A 10920-nucleotide genomic window follows, 5' to 3' on the forward strand; every position below is an offset into this window, starting at 1 on the left:
GCCTGTGATATGTGTCAATGTTTAGTGCCCAGGCTGGTGGGCATCACTGCCCAAACCTTGTTAAAATCTGATTATGATGTGATTTGTTGAAGTCATGAATATGAAATGATCCTTGTGTATCCATAAATGTGAACTTGGGGTTTTTTGATCTCCCGCTTTTTTGTGTGCGCCCAGTAGCTGCAGCCGTGGAAGGCGGTGATTGGCTCCAGTGCTCCTAGAAGGATTTGGGCTAAAGCCAGGGAACAGAACCAGAGGATTCCCCTTCCAGAGACCAGCAGGCCCCACATGTCTTATCTCTCCCTTCTCCCCTCATGGGTGCTCAGAATTTCACTGTGGCTCCAGCAGCCTGTAGGTAGGCCTCAGCACTTAGTGTCATCACTTCAGTTTCTACACATTTTATCCTGGTGGGAAATAAAGAAAAATTGGGGTAACCCAAATAAATTGCGGATCTTGAGATTTGTGTAGTATTTAATATACCAACGTTGAACTCTACTTTCTCAGATTTTTTTTTTTTTTTCCTACATTCAGGATCAATTGTGAGAGGCCCTGATGTCTCAGAGGAAAATATTGCAACAAAACAAGATAATTGGGGGAAAGGCGGCTGCAGTAAGAAAAGTGGCTTTTCTTTGATAACGTTTAATTGGAATTAAAAGATTCTTGAGCTGTAAACATTCTTTGTTTATTCAGCACACATAAGCAGGCATTGTTTTATCACCATCATAATTATGGTGTCCTTTAAACTGGTTGATAGCAGGAAAGATAAGGGAATGTGCCTGTAGATTCAGATCAGGTCTTGCTCCTTTCTTTCTTTTCCTTCCTCCCTCCCTCCCCTCTCTCTTTACTACCCTCCCCCCCATTCCTTCCTTGGTCACTAGGGTCCCCCACAGCCCTTGAGATGAGGAAAGCAGGGAAGATTGTGGCCTAACCATTTCTTACATCATGAAAGTGATTTGTACCACACCTAATTTGATGCCATCTATAACCTTCTTGTCTCCCATGTTTATAACTGCTTTTTAGCTTGCAATATGTATTATCTGAAGAGTTGCCTATTGCTCACCTGTATAAAATCTTGTCCACTAGGGTTTGTTGCTTTACCTTTGTCTAATTTAGAAAGCACACTCTTAGGGCTTTTTCAGAACAAAGCCTCACAAAAACCCCTTTACCTCCAAGGATTTGCAAATTTATAAAGGCTGCATTGAATTGAAGATGGGTCAGGGGGCAAAAAAAGGGTAGAAGGTCACTGCATTTTGATTATGGGTCAGTAGACAACATGGCATATATTCTGTGTCCCAAATTTCTGTTAAAAACGGGATTTTTAAATGCCTAAGAACAGAAGGATGGGCCCTTTTGGAGACTTGCCCTGATTTGTTTGGATGAGACAAAAAAGAAAAAATTAAGGAACATGTACTAAGTTATAATTTAAGTTGTTCCTTAATTTAGCTCTTTCCTCCTCCTCCATTCTCATTTTCCCTTCCCCCCCCCAAAACAGAGAACATGATATTACATAAATTTAGGTAAGGAACTGTCGCTCTCACACAAGATTTTATTGTCCTATATCCTCAATTAACTCAGCAGTATAAGAATTTAAATTATTATTATTTGAGACTTTGTTATGTCCTAAGTATTATAGTTACTTTTGGCTAACAGTACAAGGAGACTTCTTTCATTCTAACCAGTATACTTACATTGTTGAGGCCTTTGTGATGCTCCTTAGTCTCTTCTGTCTGAATTCACTTTGAACAAAATGTGCCAGCAATCACTGAAACAAATGTATATGGTGAAGAGTTAGGTGAGGGTGGTGGGGTTTGGGGGGCAGGGGGGTGATCCTCATTTAAATTATGCATGTATGGGTGAAGGCTGGGAAGGGAAAGGATTATTTTAATGCTCTTCAATACTTTAATTATATGACAGTTGTAGTGTAGAAATGCAAAAGTACTCTTAGGTTTTCCTTCAGGTTTTCAAAAGAACTTTCCCCATTAGTAAACTACTTCTGCAAATTGCTATTGCATTTCCCAGCTAACCATTTAAAAGACTGTAAATGCCGTGTGCATTACTTCGCTCCAGAGGAAAGAGGTCAGACTGAATTGCAGTGGTATTTAAACATAAAATACAGTGAAAATAAATCAAAGTAGAACATTTGAAGATAAATTTAGCACATTCATATAGGATAAGTAAAGACAAATATGTTCATATCTTCATAGCCCATCACTTTAAAAACTGAAAGTGCTGATTTTTTACAATAAATGCAGAAGTAAGTGGACATTAATGTATTTCTATCTCTGTTTGCCACAGAGCATTTTCCTTTAGCAAGCAGCTTTGTTTTCAAAGCTAAAATACTTTTTATGAAGGCGTGTAGATTACACATTCCTCACTGAGTAAATAATCACATTTAATTAACAAACTCAGTGCATATCCTATATATTCCTAAATTCTCAGTAAGTAACTCCCTGGACCCTCAGAGATAGATATACACATAAATGTTAATTTGGGCATATCCACCCACCTACGTATATGCATTCGAGAAACATAGAAGTTGATATATCTCTTCTTAAAAAAGAATTTGAATACAGTCCATCATCTGAATTGGGTTCATCTTTGATTGTAGAGGCGGCTGACATGGTCAACATATTTATCAAAGAAACCCCCTGGCTTTTGAAGAATTGTACTTTATACATCTGGATCTGCACATCCAGGCAAAGTAAGTAAATTATTGCATAACTTTAAGCATAATTGATAACAGACACCTTTAATTTTTCATCCCCATTCTTTTGGCCAGCTTTCACATTAATAATCTAAGCCATAAATGTTGGTAGCTATTGATCGAAATCCCCTGTGTGCATGCAAATCCATCTTAAAGTCCCCTGCCTTTCATGTGTGAGCGCTCAGGGGCCTCTGCTAGATCTTTTTATCGGGATCGACCCCCAATGTGCCTGGAGAAGACCCCGGATATGCAACGTGTGCTGATGGCTACAAGAAAGCTGTCTGTCACATTCTGGGGGTGTGTGTGTGTGTGTGTGTGTGTGTTAGCGTGCAGCACACTCACGCACGCGCGCGCTCACACCTTAACACACACACACACACACACACATGCAACGATAGGGAAGTTAAAGGAACAAAAGAATGTATTAGACAAGAAGAAAGATGTTTAATAGGAGTATTAAAAATGTATAAGTGTGAAGGTATCTGAGTGCACATACAAAGATACTCGTATAAATTGTATACACAGACCCAGTTCTCAAATCTCTTGGCCTTTATTTTTCTCTATTTGATCCAACAGATTATAACTTTAGTTGTTTTTTTTTTAAATCTTAATATTCTACTAGTTTTAAGAATCACCCATATTGCCGGTATTTTAAAGGTGGAAGGGGAGGAAGGAGAGGAAAAGGTGATTTTTGAAATAGCTACTAAATAATGTTGTCTTGTGCAGGAGGAATAGGAGTGTGTGTGTGTGTGTGTGTGTGTGTGTGTGTGTGTGTGTAATTCTAAATAGGAATCAAGAACAACTAGAACTACCTGGCCCAAAGGGGGGGGGGGAAAAAGAGACGTTCTAGCCAACCTTTTGTAATATCTTCTCAAAGCTGTTTTCTGAGTTTACTATTTCTTGGCTGTTTGGTGGAAATCTTAAAGCTGGGGGAGGGGAATTGGACGACTATGGGGTGGGGTGGGAGGAAGAGGGCTGGCAGCATAAAAGTGCATCAGGAGGAATTTTAAAACATTATTGTCATTGGCAATAGAAAGACACTGGTCATTCTACTTTAAAAAGCAAACACCAGCATCTGCTTTTCCTGGAAACTTTGCATTCTGCCAAAACCTTTTGCATTTTGCCTCCTGTGAAAGTGAAAGAGAAAAACGCGGTGTGATAGATCCAGATGCAAAAGAAAGCCAACTCGGTGGATGGTATTAGCTGTGACGAGGCATTGTTCATTGCTGCCTCTCGGTTACGTTTAAAGCCTGAAATATCACGAGATCCATTCAATGATCCTTCTCTCATTCAAGGGACAAAAATGTAATTTGCTGTAGCTCTGATTTCTTGGATGGAAATGCTAGCCTTAGATTTCAAAGGCAAGAACTAGACATCGCGGTTTGTACACACATTGATTAAGTTGAAGAGCGGCGATTACATCTGTGCGGAGTGCAACAGTAGTCCAGGGCTGACTTTTCAAATCCCAACCTCTGAGTTACAGACGCTCTTAAATAGACTTCCTTAATTTCCGGATGCACTTCTTGAAATTCCCAATTCTCTTCAAAATTCCTGGGAAATTACATGGAAGACGAGGGTGGGGGTAGGGAACTATGGCTGAGATTTCATGCAAACTACCTTTTTGTATGTCTGATTCCTCGGTTTTTAATCTCTCTCTCTCTCTCTCTCTCTCTCTCTCTCTCTCTCTCTCTCTCTCTCTCTCGCCATACCTGCTTATGCTAGCCAGAGCAGGGGAAGCTGGAACTTTTGAATGTGAAGGAAGAAATTACTGTACAATTTTTTTCTTGCAGGGTCAGAAATATCCGTTTATTCTTTTAACCACACGGATGTCTCTATTTTTGGAAGAGCAAGGAAATATATAAATGCCTGGGTTGTATTTGTGCTGTAGTTGCAAACACCGAGCAGTTAAGAAGATTTTGCCGAATTTTGCAAAGCAGCCAACAAACCGCCTTGGGATCGTGGTAATGCGACTGGGAAGACCTTTGCTCTCATTTGGCAATATTTTGGATATCCTTGAAAATGACACCAAAATATGCCTTAATTTGACTAAGAAGAGGTTAAACAATATTGGTATTCATCCAAAGTGATTTTTTTTTTTAAAGCAGATGCTTGGCTTTCATGGAAAAAATGGGAGTTGTGGAAGATTCATTTAAACTACCAACCAAAAGCATCCTAGACCACTGAAATAGTCTGCATCGTACATCAGCACTTTCTTTTCATCTTTATTACGTAAAACCTCTGGAAGCACCTTGGGCGGTTTACATTTTCTTTTCTTTGCTACAGAAGCAGTCCCTTCCATGGAATTCTGACCTGTGGTGAACAGGACCCTGGCAAAGGCTCTGCTGGGGACTCTAGGAAGATCCCGCCTCCGATCCAGCCTGGTTAATTGTGAAAAGTGTACACATTTCTGGCTTATCTATGCTTTGTTATGGGTCTGACGTGAAACTACCTCCTCCCCAGCCCACCCCCCAGCAGAGCACCAAAATCCAGTTGAATTGTTACAGTGTTTCGGAGCTGGAGCCTTGAACTGCTTCCTTGGTCAAATAACTTTGTTTCTGTGTAAAAAGGCATTTCAGGGGTGGAAAAAAAAGGAAAATCGAGAGAAATTCAAAACGTAAGTCTGTACTGGGGTGGTTCACCGCGCGGATTTAACTTTGGAGTTCCCAGTCAGGCTCCTTCCCCACTCCCAAAAGGGAAATACCAAGCTATTCTGCACGTTTACGCTTAAGCTTCATTTTCCAAAGGAAAAGGGGGAGGGGTGTATCTATTTAGGCTTGATAATGTCTTAAAAATGCTTTTCTTTGAGATGATAATAGCTATAGCGGTAAAATGCAAATAAAGCAAAAAATAGGCAATATTCCTTTAAAGGCGAATATACAGGTTTTTTTTTTTTTTTTTTTTTTTTTTTTTTTTAAAGCGTACACACACTGCTTCTGATGAAGTCTGTGAGTCAGGCTGTTTCTGAGCTTCGATAGTTTAATGGAAAGATTTATATACCGACTGTATTATTTACTTTGGGAGGGGAGGTGGCAGTATAAGGGTATGCTAATTAGTGGGAGATTTTGGGGGGAAGGGGTGGAATATCAATTTTTATTGCATCACCTGTCAGGAGTGTCCAATCAGCGCTGGCTTTAGGGGAATTAATTGATGAAGGTGTCTCCGGACGAGCTCACTTCACTCTGTCATTTTATTTGTAGCTAAAGCAGCGGCGGGAATAGCAGCTGCATTTCTTTTCTCTTTCTCCCTTCACATTCCATTATCATAGTGCTCCAATGGAGAAGGAAGGAATAGAGGGGCCCAGGTACTGATCTGCATCGGGGACTTAGACCAACACACTGGCAGATCAGAAACCGGATGGTTTTTTCCCTCTTTTTTAAAAAAACGAAAACCAAAAAAAAAGCAAGAATCAAGTCAGTGTAATTTCATGTTTTTTTTTTCCCCAATAATTTCGCCAAGAGTTTGGCACTCCCTTCGCCGGGAATAACAGTCTTTGTTATTTTATTAGCAGGATGCCTTGAGACACACGCAGCATCTGGTGGAGGATTACCATACATACATGTGTATGTATGCGTCACGTATATATTTACTGCAAATGGTGGGGATCGCTTAGTGCCCGAGATGGGAGACCTGAAGTCAGGTTTTGAAGAGGTGGATGGCGTGAGGCTCGGCTACCTCATCATTAAAGGAAAGCAAATGTTTGCCCTCTCCCAAGTCTTCACGGATCTGCTGAAAAACATCCCGAGGACGACCGTGCACAAGCGCATGGATCATCTGAAAGTGAAAAAGCACCACTGCGATCTGGAGGAGTTGCGGAAACTCAAGGCAATCAACAGCATCGCCTTCCACGCCGCCAAATGCACGCTCATCTCCCGGGAAGACGTAGAAGCGCTCTACACCTCCTGCAAAACCGAGCGTGTCCTCAAGACCAAGCGCAGGAGGGTCGGCCGGGCCCTAGCCACAAAGGCGCCGCCGCCGGAGCGCGCCGCCGCCGCCGCCAGCCCCCGCCCGGGTTTTTGGAAGGACAAGCACCAACTTTGGCGGGGCCTGAGCGGAGCCGCGCGGCCCCTGCCAATCAGCGCGCAGTCCCCGCGCCCGGGCGCCGCCGCCGCGCGCCCTGCCGCCCATCTACCTCAGATTTTTAGCAAATACCCGGGCTCGCACTACCCGGAAATCGTGCGCTCGCCTTGCAAACCCCCTCTAAACTATGAAACTGCCCCGCTCCAGGGAAACTACGTCGCTTTCCACTCGGACCCTGCTTATTTTCGGAGCCTGCTGTGCAGCAAGCACCCGGCCGCCGCTGCCGCCGCCGCCGCCGCCGCCGCTGCCGCCGCTGCCGCCGCCGCCGCCGCCGCCGCCGCTTACTACCAGGCTTCGGCGGCTGGGCCCCAGCCCAAGGCATCGGCTGGTTCCGGAGGCCCGGTGAGCCTGACCTACCGGTGCAAGCGCAAGCGCGGGGGCGCCAAGGACTGCCTGCTCGCGCCCCACGCCGGCGCCCGCCGCCTGCTGCTGCTGCCCAGGTCCTACAAAGCCAAGGCGGCGGCGGCGGCCGCCGGGGCCACTTGCCTGGAGAGGTTTCATCTGGTTAACAGCTTCTGCCCGCCTCCCCACCACCATCACCACCACCACCACCACCACCACCATCACCACCACCACCATCACCGGGCCCAGCAGCCGCAGCAGAATCACCACCCCCCTCATCACCACCGGCCGCAGCCCCATCTGGGCAGCTTTCCCGAGAGTTGCAGCAGCGACTCCGAGTCCAGCTCCTACTCGGACCATGCAGCCAACGACTCAGATTTTGGCTCCAGTTTGTCCAGCTCCAGTAACTCTGTGTCCTCGGAGGAAGAGGAGGAGGAGGGAGAGGAGGAGGAGGAGGAAGAGGAGGAGGAAGAGGAGGAGGGGGGCAGTGGGGCCTCGGATTCCAGTGAAGTCAGCTCGGAGGAGGAGGACTCGTCCACGGAGTCGGACTCCAGCTCCGGCTCCAGCCAAGTGTCAGTGCAGAGCATCCGTTTCAGGCGCACCAGCTTCTGCAAGCCTCCCAGCGTGCAAGCGCAGGCCAACTTCTTGTACCATCTGGCCTCTGCCGCCGCTGCAACCAAACCCGCTGCTTTCGAGGATGCCGGCAGACTTCCCGACCTCAAGAGTAGTGTCAAAGCGGAGTCGCCGGAGGAGTGGAATCTGCAGAGCTGGGCCCCCAAAGCGTCTCCGGTGTACTGCCCGGCCAGCCTGGGGAGTTGTTTCACAGAGATAAGGAACGATAGGGTATCTGAAATTACATTCCCACACTCTGAAATTTCCAGTACTGTAAAGAGAACTGACCTGACAATTAACTGCCTGGCGGAGGGGGCCTCTTCACCTAGCCCAAAGACAAACAATGCATTTCCACAACAAAGAATACTCCGAGAGGCTAGGAAATGCCTACAAGCAACTCCTACTACACACTGTGCAGATAACAACACAATAGCTGCTAGGTTCTTAAGTAATGATTCTTCAGGAGCAGCAGCAAATTCAGAAAAAGATTCCAAAATCCCTCATTGTACTGAATTTGCTACGGATTTGCCCTCTTCGCCCACTGATCCCGAGGTGGATGCAGCAGCAGCAGCAGCAACTAAAGCCGAGAATCCCTGCACTGACACAGGCGACAAGACATTGCCATTTCTGCACAATATTAAAATCAAAGTAGAAGACAGTAGTGCTAATGAAGAATATGAACCTGACCTTATTACAAATAAGCTAAAGTGTGAGTGCAATGATACAAAGGGTGAGTTTTACAGTGTGACTGAAAGTAAAGAGGAGGACGCCTTGTTAACCACAGCCAAGGAAGGTTTTGCATGCCCTGAAAAAGAAACTCCTTCCTTAAACCCACTGGCTCAGAGTCAGGGCCTTTCATGCACTTTAGGTTCTCCAAAACCTGAGGATGGGGAATATAAATTTGGTGCCAGGGTAAGAAAAAATTACCGGACACTAGTACTGGGAAAGCGACCTGTACTTCAGACACCTCCAGTCAAACCAAATCTGAAATCAGCTAGAAGTCCTCGTCCTACAGGTAAAACTGAGACACATGAAGGAACACTGGATGATTTTACAGTCATAAACAGACGAAAAAAGGTAGCCAGCAATGTAGCATCAACAGTGAAAAGGCCATTTAATTTCATGGCAAATTTTCCTTGTCCACCATCACTCATTATTGGGAAGGATGGGGATTTGTGGCCGGCGTATTCCTTAAACACCACTAAGGATTCCCAACCTCCTCACAAGGCCCATCCTATATGGAAATGGCAGCTGGGCGGTTCTGCAATACCTCTTCCACCTAGTCACAAATTCAGGAAATTTAATTCATAAAAGCATTTTGGAAGATATTTTCTTGAACCATATTACCTTCCTTTTGTTGTAAACTGCACAGGATGGTTTGTACAAGTCCATTAATGTGTTACACCCCTTTTGGAGTCCTGGTTTATCGCATTTTGAAGACAGAAATCGGATTACTTTTTTTTTTCCATTGCGGGGTTGTTTTTTTTTTTTTTTTTTTTTTTTTTTTTTTTTTTTTTGGAGTAGGGTGGGGGCGGGGTGGGAGAAGGGTTGGTTTACATTCCACAGACTATACTTCAGGCTAAAGACTCAAGTAAAACTCAGTTATTACGGTAGAGCTGGAACATTTTACTGTTTCAATGCTAATAATGCACCCGGTACCTCAATTCAACTGCTACAAATAAATGTCAAAAGGTTGAATAATAAATATTACAATGAGCCATTAAGTTTATGCACTAGATTTCAGACCTGAAAGTGTAACTGTTAATTCAGTGAAAGTTTGTTAGGTTACATGGTTACACAGTGAGGCAGCAAGAAGTTTCTGTGAGCCCAAAGTGTTCTTTTCTGGAGCTCTTGTTTGTGGGGTATCCTTTTCTTTTTCTCCCCCCATTTCCTCTCCAAGAATAGTTGCACTTATTTTTTTTTACTTTTTTTTTTGAGTGGAAAGACTGGGGAGTCTTGATTGAATGCTGGTAAAAGCTGCCTCATATATACTGAGTAAAGTAAATATGATAGTGTCTTTTTTTTATATATAAAGGGTGTGATTTTACTTTACAGCCACTCCTTGCAATTGGAAAAGTCCTTTTTGTGTTCTCACTCAAAGGTTTTAAATTAGGTGACTCTTACTATTGTCCTGCTTACCTTGTGGTCTGAACAAGACTCCTCAAACTTGCAAAACAATTAAAATATTTCTCTTACTGGCAGGATATTTTATGATCTGACTCTTCATAGTGACAAAGCAGTAAATATGACCAAGAAAAGGAAAATGGGTCAGAATTGTAAGAATACCCCGAATGAAAAATAACAGTTATTTCAGGGCTTTTTGGTACCAGAACTCAGGCACTTGGATTTTTATTACCTTTTACTTTCTCTGCATCTCTCTGAACTTCTGTTTTCAGACCATCCTGTGTATAGAGCAGGAGAGTTTCTACTGCAAGTGACAATCAGAGGTGACTATCTATATTTGCACTTAAAATCAAAGTAGTTCAACATGCAAATGGTTAGGGTCTAGCCCTTGGTAAGGGCCATGCTGGTGTACTATGTTGTGATGATGGAAGCAGTAAATCAAAATTATGGAAATTTGCACTGTTGAAAAGCATGCTTTAGCTTTATTTTCAATTAAAAACACTGTTTAAAATTCCTGGTTCCATACATTTCTACTTATTACAGACTGAAGAACAGTTAACAGGAATGAATGGTTTTGTTGACATTTTCACGTGTAATGTTTTTGCCTGAAAGAAATGCATTTATTTGGTGTAGTGTTTTGTTGTAATACCATGTGATGAGGCCAGTCAGGTTCTGTGCAAAACACTGGTGGATTTCTTCCTAAATAACAACAAAACTTTACAAACTTGTTACAGATCAAGTGCAGAAAGTTTCAGTTTAAAGACAGTGAAGCAGAAATCAACTGCTGTTTTGCTGAAAGTTAAATCCAGTAATTTTTGGTCCACCTCCCCTAGCCTGACAAAGCATATTCTCAGATCTTTGCCATCTTAAACCTAAGAAGTTTCATCTATAGATCATAAATCACAAAACAAAACATCAATGCAGTGTTTACTCTGTGAATTTAAGTCACTATTTCTCATGGAAATTCAGTCTTTTTTTTTTTTTTTTTTTTTTTTTCTTAACCTTTTAATTCCTAGTCCCTTTGAAAATTTCCTTTTGTCTATAAATGTTTCAGATAAATGTGG

General features: G+C 43.2%; 1 protein-coding gene and 2 long non-coding RNA genes across 6 annotated transcripts; 2 read left to right on the forward strand and 1 right to left on the reverse strand.

Moving 5' to 3' along the window:
• Window positions 1-1762, reverse strand: LOC102158457 (uncharacterized). The gene is made up of 2 exons (XR_001299330.3): window positions 1686-1762; window positions 1-401 (listed from the first exon to the last, which is right to left on the reverse strand). It is a non-coding gene; the product is annotated as an uncharacterized LOC102158457 (long non-coding RNA).
• LOC146399552 (uncharacterized) lies at window positions 221-4626 on the forward strand. Its single transcript, XR_014818038.1, has 4 exons — window positions 221-352; window positions 529-606; window positions 2606-2698; window positions 4492-4626. It is a non-coding gene; the product is annotated as an uncharacterized LOC146399552 (long non-coding RNA).
• Window positions 4627-5171: 545 nt separating this feature from the next.
• SKIDA1 (SKI/DACH domain containing 1) lies at window positions 5172-9200 on the forward strand. Of its 4 annotated transcripts, none has more exons than XM_021064948.2 (2): window positions 5172-5315; window positions 6207-9200. In XM_021064948.2, exon 2 carries the CDS (start codon window positions 6320-6322, stop codon window positions 9041-9043), a length of 2724 nt encoding a protein of 907 aa, XP_020920607.1. In that variant the 5' UTR covers window positions 5172-5315; window positions 6207-6319; the 3' UTR covers window positions 9044-9200. The 4 variants fall into 4 exon arrangements, with proteins under 4 accessions (XP_020920607.1, XP_020920606.1, XP_084836519.1 ...); XM_021064947.2 differs by having other exon boundaries at window positions 6210-9200; XM_084980393.1 differs by lacking the exon at window positions 5172-5315 and adding an exon at window positions 5972-6111.
• Window positions 9201-10920: the final 1720 nt, after the last annotated feature.

The sequence above is a fragment of the Sus scrofa genome, chromosome 10, assembly GCF_054392235.1.
Source record: "Sus scrofa isolate SSC_HxYL_T2T_F1_AM1 chromosome 10, Sscrofa_HxYL_maternal_Yorkshire_Landrace_v2.0, whole genome shotgun sequence".
In the NCBI taxonomy this organism is placed as follows: Eukaryota; Metazoa; Chordata; class Mammalia; order Artiodactyla; family Suidae; genus Sus; species Sus scrofa.